Source organism: Cyprinodon variegatus, unplaced genomic scaffold (genome assembly GCF_000732505.1).
Source record: "Cyprinodon variegatus isolate N-32 unplaced genomic scaffold, C_variegatus-1.0 Scaffold360, whole genome shotgun sequence".
NCBI lineage: Eukaryota > Metazoa > Chordata > Actinopteri > Cyprinodontiformes > Cyprinodontidae > Cyprinodon > Cyprinodon variegatus.
This window is the reverse complement of record NW_015150813.1, coordinates 756,085-773,544: the sequence shown is the minus strand read 5'-3', so window position 1 is coordinate 773,544 and position 17,460 is coordinate 756,085. Positions and strand designations below refer to the sequence as shown.

Here is a 17,460-nt window from a genome sequence, read left to right as displayed (position 1 = left end):
ATCCAGAAAGAGCAAGTTTTGTAAGTCATAAATGTGTGCAATAAACTGGTTTTCCTAACCAACCTGACAGTATTGTCTCTGTAAAGGGCCTTGAGATGACATGTGTAGTGAAGTGCTAAATAATTAAACTGAATTGAATAGAATTTTCTATTTTAAGAGATTGAACAGTTCTTTTCCTCTGACCTGGCTGATCTGTTGCATGCTCCTCATGATGCTGCCTGTTTTCTAATACCCTCTTACAAAGCTTCACAATAGATAAGCTCAATTTATAAACTTCAACTTACAGACGTCTTCATTTAGTTTATTTGTTAGTTGACTTCTAAAAGCAACCGGTCATATTTCATTTTATTTAATGGCCGTTCTTTAAAAGGTATGACTTTTATAGGGTACTTAATAGTGATACGTCAAATTACCTGAATTTATTCAATCAGTATCAAACAGAATGAATTGATAATACCTCAATGAATATTCCTTTAAATGCTTTAATCCCTCCTTTTTATCAAAGCATTGCTCTTTTATAATTGGCCCCAGTGTATCAGTATAGCTGCTCTTCCTAACCTTTGTCGCTGGTGCCAAACCAGTTTATTGGCATTAGAACCTAATTGTGACAAATTATTCTGTTGCTTTTTAAATTAGGTTAGCTCTTGGTGCTCATTTTTGCATGACTCTGACAGCACGCGTGGGCGTGAGATGCTCAGGATTCGGTGGCTTCAGTACAAATATCCAACCGACTGTGTGTGTAACTTTTCAGTGGCTCAAGTCCTTCCTTTAGATTCCTTGTTTGTGTGTTTGCTCAGCAGCAGGTCAAGGCTTCAAGTGTTCCAGTTTATCTGACAGATGTTCAGAATCCCTGTTGCAAACCCTCTTCATTATCACACAAGCACACCATGTCTTTCATGTTTGGTTGTCATGTGTACGTCTAAATATGCACATACACACTCACTCACACACATGCATGCACTCATTAACGACCAATTAGGCAGCAGATATTGGCTCAGTAGGGGAACCCAAAGGCCAACCGCGGCTCTCCTCTTCCAAAGCCAAGTCTCAACAAATACTTGGATAGAGGCCAGTGAGTCTTTAATAAGAAAATAACGCACACTTAACTTACATAATTAAAAGCTTTTTTTTTTTTTTTTTCTGTCTGCAAGTTTTGTTTTTGGTTGCATCAGCCAGCCAGTGGGACTGGGAGCAGCTCTCACTTCGCCATTATCATTCACACATGGGAAAGGCATGAGCCTTGTTTAACATACACATGCATAGACACATAAACATGCTTTCGTTTCTCCGTGGGATTGAGGCGATGTGTTTGTAGCAGTGTTGGATGAGAGATGCTTGATGCCTTTGTCTCTGTGGAGAGAGTGTTGATGACATCTCTCTCTCTCTCCCAGCTCTTTATTTATACCTCAATTACTCTCTAAAACTAGCTCATCTTCTCTTCTTCTCTCGGTTTTGTTCATTTCTGTGTTCTCTCCCAATTAATCAATAGGAACAAAACAGCCAGCTTAATATTTGATATGTATAAATATAGTTAAGATTTCAAGATGGAAGATGGAAATTGTAGAAAACAATGGCTTTTACTGTCCTTAAAGGTGTTTTACCTAGAATATTTCCTTATAGGTAAATCAAAGACAGCCATCCTACCTTTAACTGGAGGAAAAGCTTTAAGATTGTGCTTCTTTGACTGCTCTGGTTTAACAGGGCAAGACTGGAGCACATGGGTTTTCTTTTCTTCAGGTAAAGGAAGAAAATTGGCACCAAAGGTTCATTCTCCCTTTTCATCTGTTTTAAGAAGAGAATGCATGCACTGTTTCTGTCAGTCCGTCCATCCATAAAAAAAAAAAAAGGTTTGAAATAGTTTTAAGCAAACAGTGGGATTTGGGATTTGAACATTATTATGCGTAATAAAACTGATATTCTGAAGCGAATATGTTACTCCTTTGAAGATAATTACCAGGATTCTGCTTAAAATGTCCATGTAATTAGTTTTCTGCATTCCTATGAGACATAACGTGTTTTTTTTAAATGAAATAAGCTATACAAACAGGCAAAACTAAACATTATCTGTTTAATCTAAATATCCCTCTGAGGTTTTCTGTAGCCTGTGTGTCCGTTGCACATGCCTGCCTACTTTAGACATAGAAATATTATATGTTAAAGAGACCTTTTGTATGTTTTTTTTGTAAAATACCTTTACATTTTCCTTTTTATTTGACCCTTTCTGACTAAAACCTCGTTTGATGAGCAGACTGATACCTCAGTGGTTCAGCACCTAAAAGCCTGCAGCCTGATTTGCTGAATTGAATTTGGCCAGGAAGTTCTGATGCTGTTCTCCAGATGGGATGTTGAGCGTGTTCATGTTAAATGAGTCTGATCTAACAAATAATCTGTTTTATATTTAAGATGGATTTTGTGGATCCTCAGTGGCGACCGACATCCAGCTCAACTCAAATACCAATGGCAACTCCATGTACTCCACTTGAGGGAGTGGTGGCCTAGTGGTTAGGGCATCGCAATCCTAAGGTTCTGAGTTCAAGCCCCACTCCCACAGACTGTCATTCTGGGTTCCTGAGTGAAGACCCTTAACCCCACACTGCTCCCTGGGCTCCACACATTGGCAGCCCAGTGCTCCCCAAGGGGGTGGGTTAAATGCAGAGAGTTCATTTCGTTGCTCTGTACTTGTGACAGTGTACTGACAATAAAACAGCTGGAAATGTAAGGTGAAAAAAGTAAAAATATAAAAAAAAAAAAACACTTGTCAATTATGAGTGTGGGGTAAGAGGATCAGCAGAAGAGTGTTCAAGAATGCCAAATTTTTATAAATAAACTATATTTGTAACCCCTTAAGTCAAAGCTTAATGAATGAAACTCTCGTAATAATCTTTATATCAAACAGTGAGTACTATTGATTTTAATTTGTTTTATCTCTCTTATTTCTACCAATGCCATTTGAGAAAAATTAACTATTTACATATTTTGAAATTTCTACCTCTTTACTGTAATATATATAATTTATAGATTCTTTAAAAAGTGGTCTGTTTTGTGTTAATCTGTTTCTTTCAACCCTTATTTTGAAATTGCTGGAAGTATTCCCACATGGTGAGAGACCATTAAATGTTGAAAGTAAGGTAAAAAGTTTAAAAAACAGTCCCACTGTGCCTTTAAGTGACACCTACACTATGAGCGTATTTGTTTTGCTTCTTGTTGGGAGTGAATTTTTGGCAATTATTGTCGAGAGCAAAGAAATATATTTTGTAGATGGAAATTGGGGAAATAAAAGCAATCCAGAAATGAAACCTTATGATAAGCAGAAGAAACTGAGCAGTTTTATAGTGGCTCTGTGTGTTTGTGTGGTTCAGTGGTTGATGGGACCACAGCTAGCCGCAGTAAGATGGTACCATGTCTTCTCCAACACCACATAGTTTAAAACCACAGTTCAGCTACCGCTGCTTGTGAGCCTCTCTGCTTAATGGGTAGTTCTTCGGGCTGAATCCAAACTCTCTTTTGCCCTCTCTCGCTCTTCCTGGCTTGCGGCTCATTAGTGGATACAACAGTGCTGTTGACCCTACAGCCCTCAACTGTTTCTCCCCTCTCTATCTTCCCTCTACTCGTCCCGGTTCTCTCCCCATGTCCTTTTATTTTCCCTCATTTGAGTTGCTCCGCTCTTTCCCTCATCACCCCATCATCATTCTTCCTGCTCAGGCTTGGCAGCAGTCTTTATGTGTAAGAGCATGCGTGTTGCCCTGGGCCAGCTTCTGCCTGTGTACAGTAGAGGTCTTTGGTAAGGACAACATTGGTGACTCTGTCCTTGTCTGACTTGCTAGAAATAGACCAAAGTTGCATGTGTGTGTTTGTTTGACCTGTTATGTTTTGTACATTGTTCAAAAATAATAATATTAATAGCATGCACAAAGGTCGAGCAGAGAAGCGGGGGGGAACCACACAAAGACTTCAAGTACAGGAATAAAACCGAAGCATAATTCCTTAAAGTATACTGAGACCATTTTTAATAACATTAACGCCACAAAATTTGATGTATTATATATTTTATGTGATGGACCAACACAAGGGATCACATCTAGTCCTGGTGGTGAAGGAGGGATATCAGTGAGGGTTTCTTCAAATCAAAATAAGGGTTATGCATTTATTTTTTGCTCAACTTACTCTAATGCCACAAAATATGCTTAATTCAGAGACAATCAGCCTATTGCTCAGTTTTATGATGAACTTTTCCACACCTACCCAGGAGTCATTTTTGTCAGCAATCTGTAGTTGAAGTGCTGATGTTTCTAAGCACCATGCAGGTCATTTCTCTTAACCACATTTCAAGACAGATGCAAATATAAGACCCACTTGTCATTCTCCTGGGTCTTTGGAGTTTTTGGTTCTTGTGTCTTTTTAATCATGAGGAGTGTGATTGCATAACCTCTACTTTAATGACCTTTAACACAATCCATTGCAATTGAAAATCTTTAAAAGTTTACAAATTTGTCAGGGTCCGCGTCTAAAGCAGGAACCTCTGCTGGAGGAGACGATGTGAGTCACTAACCTGGTCTCATAGTTCAGTCCAATCCCAGAAGGGGAGGTTGGTTCCAGCCGGTCAACTCCCAGACGGTGCGGCAGTTGCTGCACAGAGTCCCAGAACTGATTTATCGCTGGTCGGAGGACAGGCAGAAGATCAGAGTCAAGCAGATGAAGGAAGGCAGAATAACCCAGAAGCCAAACCCAAAGCCAGTCTCCAAGATAGGAGTCAGAGCCAGAATATCCAAAAGAGGTGATGAAGGGAAATCAAGAACGAAGTCGGGAAACAGTGCCAGGTTCAGTACAGAGACAGGCAGAGATCCGGCTGGAGTCCAAAGAGAGGTCAGGTAAAGAGATCAGAATGGGGACAGGCAGATTCAGAGGTCGAAAGCCAGAACGGGTCCGGATCAGGTAATCAGAGATACAGGAATGCTAGAAAACTTCTCACTACAGACTCGAAAATAATTGGCACTGATGACTGGTCTGAAGGCTGGTTAAATAGAGCTCAAAGCAGATTGATCAGATGAGCGGTAATGAGACCTGGTAAAGCTAAGCAGGTGAGTGAAATGAGTACTCAGATCAGACATCAAGGCCAAGATCAGGGCATTTACAAATTGATCTGAACTCTGTTTCATTAAATCCTAATGGATATTGGGGCTGTTTGAAATTAAGAATAAAACCAAGCATGAAAAGACAAGGCGAACAAAACGTGTTATGAATACTTTTGCAAACCACAGTAGGTCAACCACCAGATTATAGCCATTTATTTAAAAAAATAAATACAAGGAAATACTACTGTGGAAAAATATGCACAAAGTAAACCAAAACTCTGCCAGAATTATATACTTAAAGGCTTTCATTTGAACTGTGTAGCTGATGATTACAGGATGATTTATTTAAGCAATAAAATCAAACCCTGATACGGTGAACATCTGATTTTTTATAGCAGGGCATCTGGACTGTGACAAATGGAGGACAAATGGCCAGCGGCTTATTAAAACTCCTGCTTTATGGTATCAGACTGAGTACCGAACGTCTCTAACATATTGCTAATGGCAAGTAAAAAAAAAACTAGAGCCTAGACTTCCTGCTCATAACTTTAACAGTTACTTTATTTTTATTGCAAAGTTCTGTTGGAGGGGGTTGGGGACATTTTTTAGGTCCTTAAGTCAATGACAGGCCAGTGGCAGGAAAAACGGCTCAGCGTCCCATCAACGAGGAGCTGCGAAGGCATGATAAAAGAGGCAGACTGCTGGAATTACATGTCTACAAGGCAAACAACAGCTAGCAGATGTCGGGCCTGTGTGAGGCCACATTTGTCTGCAGTGAAAACACGTCGACTGAACGCTCCGCTGTGCCTCAATCTGAGCTGTTGACTCTATGGTAATGATGCAAGTCAAGCTAAACATAACAAACCATTAGCGTCCTCAGCATGCCGACAACAGAGCTGGGAAGACGGTGATCTCAGTCCTGTGTGTGCGAGCTCTACATACGCTGGGAATGCAGATTAGTTTACAAGTATGAGGAGCGCTGCATAAATAAAATCTGCCTTAACTACGCTGCTGTAAACTGCTAGTTTAAACAGTTTGTAGTCGTGTTTTAATGCAGAAATTCCTTTGGTCTTATTTGCCTGAAGCAGAATTCAGGGCTGACTTGAAATTAGCAGCTTTTGATAAAACACTCTGGTAACATTTAATGGGAATAAATTGACCAAGTGGATGTCTTGTGATTGGTTGGATGACCTCCGAAGTGGGATGTGTAACTGTTTTATATATCTGTGATTATGCTGGTGGAGGAGAGACGGAAGGAAATGTGGTCTGAAAGAGCTCCCGGCAGAAATAAAAGACTTCCCCCTGGGATGGACACAATTTCCTACTGGCCAGTTCCTGTGAACCTTCAAGAAAAAAGGAAGATGTGAGAGAAATGTTTCAAGGCGAAGGGGAAACAGGTGATGACTAAAGGGAAAGAAGAATAGTGAGGTGAAAGTGGGGTGGATTGAAAGCGAGATGGAGGAAATGAGTGAAATGAATGAGTGGAGATCTGGTTCCCTGGTTCTTATTGGAGGAAACGAAGGAAAACGGCACAAAGGCCAGAGTTCACACTATCACTGAGCCATGGACATTTTTTTCTCTTTCCTTCTCTTCATGGTGGTTTTCTGCCTTTGTCCCTCTCTTGACTTGATTTCCCCTTCTAATTTCCTGCTCTCTGGCTCGTCATATCTGTCTCCATCATCTCTGTGCCACCCCCTGTGCTCTTGTTTTTTCCTTTCCTGCTCTCAAATTACTCGGCAAACTGTTCCCAAATTGGGAACATGTTTATGTAAATCATACAAAAAGAGAGATTCATTGTGTGTGTCATGGTTCTCTAACCACCCTCTCTTTCTGTCTCTCTCCTTGTCTTGCTCACTTTGTCCCTTTGAGTCTTTGTTCTCCGAAGTTAAACTTTGCTGTGTCGAGCTGCCTTTGAAAGTCTGGTGGAAGGCAGACAACGTCCGCCACAGGCGCTTTCTCAGCCTTTTTTTCCCCAGCCTCGCCCGCTCGCACACATACGCTTGCATTCGCTGACAGCTCTGCTGTTTTGAAGGGGTGTGGTGATTGATTAGTCTCTATGGAGACGATACGTCTTGTAATGAACAAGAGAAAGCTGGCATGTTAATTTGTTTAGTGTGGGAGGCTTCAATCGTGTGTGCCCGTGTGTGTGCTGAGTTGTTTTCCTTTGCCGTGTGTTTCTGCATGTTTCTCCTCTGTAAAGAATTTACGCATGTAGACGTCCATCGCTGGCTGTTAAATCACTCACTGTCATGTCTGATTTTGTCTCTACTGTCACCAGTCTCAGCTCTTGCTGTACTTTACCTATTGAAAGTTTTCATGCATCCACTTTTGCACATTTTGTGACATTGTCACCACAAAACCTTGTTATGTGATAAACGCACAAAAATGAAGCGTTACTTTAAGGAAAACTGATACAGTTCCTAACATTTTCTTACAAATCTTAATGCGTGATATTTTTTTTTATTCAATTTCCCTGAGTTGATACTTACTAGAATCACCTACTTTCACCAGCTTTACAATTCTAGTTCTTATAGCTTTTCCACATAATAACCAACAGTCCATTTGGCCCTAGAAATACCTTAGTAGAGTTTTAAAATAGTCCTGCATTGAATCAATCTATTGGTTTTTAGATGCATTTTAGATTAGAAGTCAACAGAACAGCAGTTCCTGGGGGTGCACATCCCTGACAACCTAAGTAAACCTACTTGGACTGTAAACAGCACCTCATTTGTCAAAAGGGCACAGAAACACTTGTACTTCCTGCGGAGGATAAGGAGAGCCCACCTGCCCCCACCCATCCTCACAACCTTCTACAGAAGCACCATAGAGAGCATTCTGACCAGCTGTCTTACTGTGTGCTGTGGAGGCTGCAGCGCCTCAGAGAAGATCATTGGAGCCCCTCCTCCCTCCATAAAAGACATTTCATCCCAGCGCTGCATGTCCCCAGCCCGTAACATTATCAGTGACCCCTCATACCCCCACTATGGACTGTTCTGCAGCATTCGATGCTGTTCTTCGCAGCATTCGATGCAGGTCCAGCAGATTCTGCAACAGTTTCTTTCCCACCGCCATCAGACATCTGAAATGTTAAAAAAGCTCAAAATCATGTCACAGGTTGTGCAACACACTGGTAACACCAAACCAAAAATAATGCATATTAGCACCACATATATATTAATGCTTTGAACTTCCATATCTATGCATGTTTTGCACCTTTTTTTACCCCTGCCATATTGTTTACATTTTATTCACTGTTGCACTTTATGGAATGGAAATGTTCATCTACTATCTGAAAAGCTGTACAAAGTGAAAGTTTGTTTTGTATACACTCTGTGTATACAAAAATGGTAATAAAAGTTGTTTAAGCGAATCCATTCAAAAACCTGGCGAATAAATTGATATATTGTTTTATTTATTACTTGAAACGTTATCCTTAGACTAAGAGCAGCAAGAAACAACAAAACAAAACAAAAGAGTGAGGGTGGTTATCTGGGTAATAAATAATCAGGGGAACTTCCAGGTTTGTACAGGGCGGTTTGATAAAATCAGTTACATGCCTGTTACACACTCACACACACGCAATCTGTGCATAAATCATGTGTGACATATCAGCCAATCAACATGGCTATGAAGATGTACAGAACACTGCGATTATATGTTAATTTGACCCCTTGATTTTCCTCCAGTGCGTCCACCCCACCAGAGACCACCTCTTCATCTTTATTCCAGTCTGTGTTGATTTTATCATATCAGCTTATTTTATGTCAAACACCGTCCTGCCAAAGGTGTGTTTTAAACATTATCGAAATGGATCATTTTATATCAAGACCTGATTTGTTTAGTGAACCTCATATTAACATACATAATAAATACATATAATAACATACAGAAAGGAATTCGAAGAGTAATATTGTGGATCAGGATTGGTCGTCTGATAGGATGGATTCAAAACAACCATATATGTATTCCAAATCCTATTTTCTTTTCATAACAGCCCTCTTTAATGTGATAAATAATAGAAAGTGATTGCTCCAAACACTCTTGTCTTATAATTATATAAAGTTTTTACTCTAAATATTTGGCATATAACAGGTAAAGGAAGATGGAGGAATGTAGTTTATTTCTGCCAAATAATACGTTCACAAGAAATAGAGACAGAATTTAGATTTTCAGGTGTTTCTTTTGTCATTATACTGAGTTTTCACCATCTGTTTAGCACATGTTATCTGCACAAGAAGTTATACTTTATGTGGTTGATGTTATATCTGCTTCTTGGCTTTTTTTGTGTCAATTTTAAACTTTATTTTGAGAGCAGCTGTCAGCAGGTGAACAGCTGAGATTTTGAAGCCCAGATTTATCACACATTGTAGTATGCTTCTTAATAGCCACATAGCAGAGTGCTTCTCCCTTTTATATGTCTCCTATTTAGCAAATACACTTTTTAGAGTGTGGTAAAGTTTGTCTTTACCACACTCGTTGTCTTGTTTCCTGTTATTTAAAGCTGCTTCCCAATGAAAGAGAAATAAGTTTATCTGTATAGAGAATTTTTAATAACAAGACAATGGTACATGAACAGAAAATAAGGAGGAAGTGTGACTACAAACTCAACTTAGTGAACAATTAGTTTTAGTTTCAATTGAACATTTGAAGGTCACTCTAAACAACAGTTTAAAGCAACTTGGGGTTACTTTAAATGTAGTCTTTAGGGAGTGTATTGCAGATAAGTGGAGCGTAAGAGCTAAATATTTGGTTCCTGTTGTTGGTATGCAGTGTGGAATTAACCCAGAGACATGAGGCCCCTGGGTGGTTAAACTGTTCACAGACTACAAGTCGCACTTTAGTAGTTGATGCTGTGTGCAACAGTAAGTCCTTGGTACTAGGATCCAAAAACAATTGCTTCATTTTTGTTTTTATTCAGCTGGAGGCAAGTTTGGGAAATTAATTTATGTTTTTTTCTATTTATTTGTCCAGCATTGAGGTTCATAGTCAGCTGGTGAATATGTAATGTAGAGCTGTGTGTCATCTGCATAGTTATGGTAACTTATGTTTTTTTTTATTCTCGGTGGATATAAAAAAGAGTCCTTGTCATTCTATTTGGAACTAAACCAGCCAAGTGCAGCACCAGTTTAAACAGGTCAAGTGCGGCACCAGTTTAAACAGGTCAAATGCAGCACCAGTTTAAACCAGTCATATGCAGTACCAGTTTAAACCAGTGAAGTGTGGTACCAGTTTAAACAAGTCAAATGCAGTATCAGTTTAAAACAGTCATATGCAGTACCAATTTAAACCAGTCAAGTGTGGAACCAGTTTTTTTTTATCATTTAACTTTTTATTGGTATTTTTCACTTTTTTACAAATACAGTGTACATGAACAATATACATTGAACTCAACGTAACATAGAGCTTTCACTTGGGAGCCATTCATCTATTTGACCTTTGTCCTGTCTAGTTTATTTATTTATTTATTTTTTATCTTTGTCGCCGTCTTTTGTCTTGAATCTTGTGTGTGGAACCAGTTTTAACCAGTCAAGTGCAGTATCAGTTTAAAACAATCAAGTGCGGTACCAGTTTAAAACAATCAAGTGCAGCACCAGTTTAAACCAGTCAAGTGCAGTACCAGTTTAAAACAATCAAGTGCAGTACCAGTTTAAACTAGTCAAGTGCAGTACCAGTTTTAACCAGTCAAGTGCAGCACCAGTTTAAACCAGTCAAGTGCAGTACCAGTTTAAAACAATCAAGTGCAGTACCAGTTTAAACTAGTCAAGTGCGTTACCAGTTTAAACCAGTCAAGTGTGGTACCAGTTTAAACTAGTCAAGTGCGGTACCAGTTTAAACCAGTCAAGTGCGGTACCAGTTTAAACTAGTCAAGTGTGGAACCAGTTTAAACCAGTGAAGTGTGGAACCAGTTTAAACCAGTCAAGTGCGGTACCAGTTTAAACCAGTCAAGTGTGGAACCAGTTTAAACCAGTCAAGCGCAGCCCCAGAAAGGCTACCCTAGTTTTCGAGTTGATTCAACTAAATGGAGTGACTGGCAGGTGGAAACCTGCACTGAGGTCCAATAGTTTTTATTTGTACAGATGTCATTGACGACCTTGACAAGGGTAGTCTCTTTACCGTGCTGAACACTGAAACCAGAGGTTGAAGCAGCTGGTCGTTAGGAAGGTGTCTTTAGTAGCTTGCCCAAGTTTCTTTTTCTCCAGCAGTAGTTTGATAACTGCTCTATTTTTAAAGGGCCTGGGGCAAAACATAAAAAAGAACAAGTTTATATTTTGAGTCAAGCAGAAGTTATTACATCAAGACAACTGGACAAAGAGCTCAAAACTTTTCAACAAATTTTATAAGAACATAATCTTTCTGGAACATGCCTCATGGAGCTTATATACATTTAAAGTTTGACTTTCCATGTTTTTTTGCAACTAAACATACTTATAAACAGCAACATTTTCTGCCCCTGTTCCAAAAAAATCCAAACCTTCTGTACTTTTAAGTAACACATATTTGACTGTGTTACCTCCTTGTTGTAGTTTCTGGCTCTACTTATTTTTTGTTCTCCATTTCACAATTTTTCTACTTCTCTTTCAACTCCATTCAAACGCCTACTCTGCAGGGACAGAGGTTTGCTTGTTTTCTGAAATTGGCTAGAGAAATAGTAAATTTCTCTTTGGCTGGGAGATTTCATGCCTTCAGAAAAGCTCTTACAGAACCCTAAATAAGTCCTCAGAGGTTTAGTCTATGACATAATTCATTAAATAATGATTCATGGACTCCAAACAAGAAGAAAGTTCAAACTAGACCATGTTATAAAACAAGCTGCAAGAACTCTGAGTGCATCACTACAAGAACTGAATGATGTAAATTTATTCTTGCAGCTTAAAGAGAGAAAACAAGTTTCAAAAATTAAAGAGATTGTGATCAAAACTAATTTTAATGGTTGTCAAATATATTAAATTTTATCTGCCTGCAACTTTTTAAGTCTTAAAACCAGTAAACATCTGGTTCGACTAATGGCAACGTGGTATTATTAGTTACCACAGAACTGTCTTTTTCTTCTTCTTTTCAATTGCCAACCTCATGTCGCAGCACCACCTTATGGTGAGAGCAACATATGACAGGATGTTAATGCCTGCTTGTTGGTCAGAGATCAGAAAAAACTTGACTGAACCTTTACAATTTGATTAACACAATGAGTCTTCAACTTCAAATCAATCTAGTCTAACTTTTTGATCCTAGGGAGGAAAAAATGTGTTTCTTTTAAAATGATAATAATGACAGTTGCAAGAGATTTTTGAATGTAGTTTTTTGGTTAAATGGTCTCTTCCTTGTTTCCGAAAAAAAAAAAAAAAAAAACAAGATAAAAAAATTAAACAGCTGCACATTGTAATTTAACCACACTGGGCAGGTTGAAGAAAAGGAGGTTATTATTTTTGATTGCTATCTTCTCAGAATGGCAAACATTTTCCACACTCTGCTTACCCCTTAAAGCTTCACTTTTCTTCTGGGCTTTAATAAAACATAGTTTTTTCTCTTAAAAAATTGTTTTACCAGGAGACTAGGTAAATTTACACCAGCTCCAGGTTTGAAGCATTTCTTTATTGTGTCTGATCTGAACATCGTCTTAGTTGTGTTGAAAAGAGATGATTTCTTAACTGCCTCTTCTTCTTGTGTGTCCCCCAATCAACAGCCGCTGCAGATAGACGATAACTTCTGCGGCCAGGATTTCAACCAGCCTCTGGGAGGAACAAAAGCTATTGAGGGCATCCCGCTTTACGTGGACAAGGATGACGGCATGACCTCTGTGGCACCTTATGACTACAGAGGCAACACCGTGGTGTTTACAGGCACCCGCAGCGGACGCATAAGGAAGGTAGGCAACCTGGAGTTTAATCATCACAGGCTTCCTGGGAAACCCAAAGGGTTTGGGAATATATTCTCCTACATGTTGGAATGTATTCAGCAAATTCCAAGAGCAGCGTTGGAGATTTTGGTCCAGAAAGGGCGTCATGCGGTTAATGGGATTTTATGTTTTTTCCCATTTGCAAATGGGTTCTTATCCCATTTGTCATTGAGAGCTTCATAAGAGCATATAGACTTGCCAAAAACACGCCAGGCAGCAGCTCTTTAGATGCAAGTTTTCTCCCGCAGAGCAAGGTTGAGTTTGTGCGTGTTTGTGTCTCTTATGGGGAGATTTGTGGAGTGGAGCTCACGCTGCTAGACATACTGGAGCTGTGTGGGTTTTATCTCTCTGAAGCACCGTAGTCACAGGGTTTTCAAAAGCCAGTGAGTGTTGATTTTTTTTTAGTGGCTGTAAGGTGGGTGCAGAGATGCCTATGTGCCTCCTGAGCACCACAGGTGAGAACACCTCATGCTTTTTCATGCCTATTTGTTTGCCCGCTGAAATGAGCTGTCCTCAATCACAGGCAGGCAGTCATTTTTTTCTCATGTTCCGCGTACACACAGCATATGCAGTCTTTGTGGGTTTTACAATATGTGTGGGCCTCCTCGAGTGCTTGTGTTGAGTAGACTGCACTGCATGTGTGCCAATCAGCTGCTCCTCCATCTGAAATCTGACTGAGGCATTGTGTTTTTCTTTTCTTTTTTAATCCTTTGTCCCCAGCAGGACACCTGCATATATAAGTGTCTCAGTGTCAGTGATACGATTTCAAGGAGGAAAACTGTCATCAGAGGGTGGAAGGAACTAAAAAAAAGACACATACTCAAGGTTTTTATTGCTGTCCTGTTTAGGCACACATCCATGCAGACACATTTGTTGTAAGTCTTTGTAAAGCTTTGTAAAAAGCACTAAAATGAATTATTCCATTGCTGCAGAGGTACAATTTTGAAAATCTTAGAACAAATCCAGCTTTTAGATATAAAGTTATCTATACTTAGTGGGGGGAAATTCACCATTCAGAAATAATCATGTTAAATAAAGTGCTGGAAATTTTAGGAAGCCCAAAATATTTTGAAATGAATCAGAGATTGGCGCAGCATCGTGGGGATCATTTTCTGTCCTGCCGTCACAAATGTAAAAAGGTAATGTTTGTTCAACTTTACAGGCACTGGACCTGCAGGCATTTGACCAGTGAGCCAAATTTTGGACTTTTTCATAGCAAACACTAAGTCTGACTCAAAAAAAAAAAAAAAAAAGGCATGTAAAAAGGCCCTAATGCCCACAGTTAATACTGTGGAGGATCTGTTGTACTGTGTCTGTCCTGTAAAGACATGGGAACCTTGTATGGACTCTAGCAGTAGACAGAAAATGGGTCATTGTTGGTTCTTTCAGGATAATGACCAGAGGGTGGCCAGGGCCACCCTGTGCAATGCCCTGGCATTTCATCCCACTATGCACAGCCCGCTACTTAACATAAAAAAAAAACATCACACAATAAACCAAGATATGAGTAGGTGTTTACTTAAGTCTTTGTGATTTCTACAGGCAGGTTTACCACAATAATATATTCAAACCCTGAAATTATGGCTTTAGTTTCAGTGTGCCACCCCAAGACTTTTGGTGGCCCCATCTGGCCACCCCTATGAAACATTTCTGGAGTCACCACTGTCACTGCGGAGAAGAAAAGAAGCCTAAGCGATAATTGTTCGCTGCTGCAATAGTAGATCAAATTCTGCTGCGGCTTATTGAAGACATTTCAGGTTTTTTGGTTTCTGTTGTCAACTCTTGTGTCATAGGCTAAGATAATACGGTTATTCATCCAGTTGCAGGAGCATGCATGCCGTCTTAGCACCACTTCCTCTCTCTGGAGTTTTGCTAAGTCGACTGAAACCTGGCCCAACAGTCCTTGCGATTGACCCCTGGACTATGTCTTTGGCTAGTATGCTTGCAGACAGATGATTTGTGTGTCTGTTAAGAGTGTCGGGGTCAGCAGATCCTGCATGAAATCCTGCCGATCGGAATCCCATTTCCTCTGGGCCGGCATATCTTCCTGCACTCTGGGATGGAAGGGAGGAAGGTGAACGCAGAGGTGGAGGCTGCTAGTGTCCTCACACAAATCAATGTAGATGCTGCAGTGAAATGTAGTCGTCTATACGAGCAGCGGAACGGCGAGAATAGATGACAGTTACTATAAATCATAGCCACTCTGGCTACAAGCAGTTTGTTAAGCTCTTCCATTTCTTCCTGCCCACTAACACGGGAGGTGATTAGTTTAGCTCTAAATGATGTTCTCTGATATTGATTGGACAAGTATTAAATGCCCAAACTTGTTTTGGACAAAATAAAGTTGGGGGGGGACTAAAAATGGAAAGGAACTAGATTTAAAAGGAACAAAGTGATGTTGAGGAACATGGTTACAGGCTGTGGAGTTTCATTGCTACTCATTAGAAGTTAAACTGTGCTCCTGGCGTAATGAAATGTAAAGCTGCATTGTATTGATGTCCTCACACCCCCCCTCACCACACAAACCCACACACACTCAGTAGGATTCCTGCAATGTGACTGTTGCAAACTGTGTGTTTGCTTGCATGAACACGTCTCGCCTGCTAGACTTTCTGTATTGATTGATCTATGAATATATAATCACTAATGTCCAACTTAAATCCACCAAGTCTATTGGAAAAGTGTTGGTTTCTTTCTCCCTGTGTGTGTTTGTGTGTGTAAGAGTCCGCTGTAAGTTATTGTAAATCTGCACAGCTTTACATCAGGATGACTAGTCCCAATGTCATGACTGACTAAGCACATGACATATACAGTAGGAAGAAAATATAGTGTAACATCTCCATTACTGCTTGGTTAATAGCTTTTTTTCTTCAGAGGTTTGGACTGAGCTAATGGCATGTTAACAGCAACTCTTACAGGCTGAAGTTTTCCCTTTATATTGAATTTAAATTCTGTCAAGAAATCTTGTTAACTTGAAGCACCCTAAGTTCAGGACCTAATGGTCAAATAAACCATCAGTTTGTGAATGAATAGTTTACTTGAGGCTTTTATTAACCAATATATGGGAAGGTCTTCACAGATTTTATAGGGTAATATACTGTGTAGAGGAAAAATATAGTTTTTATACAGTCTTATAAACATCCTCTAAACTGGGATTATTTAGTTTAAGCCTTAATGATACGCAAAATGGATTTGGATTAGAGATCTGCTGGTACATGTTTTTAGAGCCGATACTGATTATTTTGACATCACCCTAACTCCTCTATGTGTGGTGCCGATATTCTAGGGATCTTGGAAACGGCATTTCTTTTTTCTTCCTCCATTTACATGATTAAGATGACACAAAAAAAAGCAAAAACTAAACACTAACAAGGGAACAGCAATTACTCATGGCTGCTATATACACTAATGCATTGCTTCCCAAAATGTCCCCCCGTTTGTTTACAAGAAAGTCTGTGTTCCCGCTCCAACCTTTTCAACATTTGAACAGGTTCAGGAGTACGTTTTTTTTTGTCAGTTAAAATTGAGCCTAATGATGATTGTTAGCGGTTCTACCGATGTTTGAAAAACCAGCGTCAATTTAATTTCAGGGGAAAAGAGGCTTTATACAATAAACTTCTACCCTGCCCTCATGCAGTTACACTATCCCACCCCTAGGAGGGCTGTTCCCCAGTTGGGGACCATTGTACTAATGATTCAGTCAATGCCTGTACATAGTGACCCATTCATTATAACAATATGAGAAAATGCTAATACCTAGTGAAAAATATCAGTCACTATATTATTATTTTTTTTATTTTGATATCAGTTAAAACCAGAGCCAATCTGTCCCTTTTTAAAAGGTAACAGTTTAACAGCTTTTACAGTTTAATAAACATTTTACAACTCTTAATGAATGGTAAGGTGAGGACGTTTCATTGCATTTTGTGGATACTGAAATTGAATAATAAGAAAATCACATAAACAGCAAGTATTTTTTACCCAAAGCTGCAATGCGTATCATATGAGAAACAGGGTGTGTACCATGTAATTTACTTTGAGCCCTTTGGTATCACATACAACAATATAGAGTGGGTTATTGTGCGACGTTTCTGATTATAGCACCCTTTCCATTATTTCCATATAATTTCAGCTGGAACTATGGAGAGTCCACTGTTATTATGTCTTTGTACTTCAAAGTCATATATTGAAATTTTCTTCATGAGGCCTCAGTAGTGTTCTTTGTAAGCAGAAGAGGTGAGGATTGGAGAACCAGACTTTTGAATGTTATAAAATTCACCATTGGCTGCCTTCTCCCCGGATTGCCAGAAACGTCCCAAAAAAATCCCCCGTAAAACCTGGAAATCCTTTTGTTCCCCTTATTTCATCTCCTCTTTTGTCTACCTGGGAGAACAAGGTGCCCCAGCCGCGTCAGGCAAGATGAAAAGAAACACTCAACGGCCTGAAGTGTTTCCAGATTTTACAGTAGAAAAAAAAGGATAAGCAGGGCAGATG

The 17,460-nt window shown here is 39.5% G+C and overlaps 1 protein-coding gene across 2 annotated transcripts in view; it reads left to right on the top strand.

Moving 5' to 3' along the window:
- LOC107091972 (plexin-A1-like) overlaps nt 1-17,460 on the top strand; it is a 312,667-nt gene that overhangs the window by 23,034 nt on the left and 272,173 nt on the right. For both annotated transcript variants that reach the window (XM_015386230.1, XM_015386229.1), the window contains exon 2: nt 12,754-12,936. In XM_015386230.1, coding sequence (XP_015241716.1) covers nt 12,754-12,936 — 183 coding nt within the window. The remainder of the gene's footprint in view (nt 1-12,753; nt 12,937-17,460) is intronic.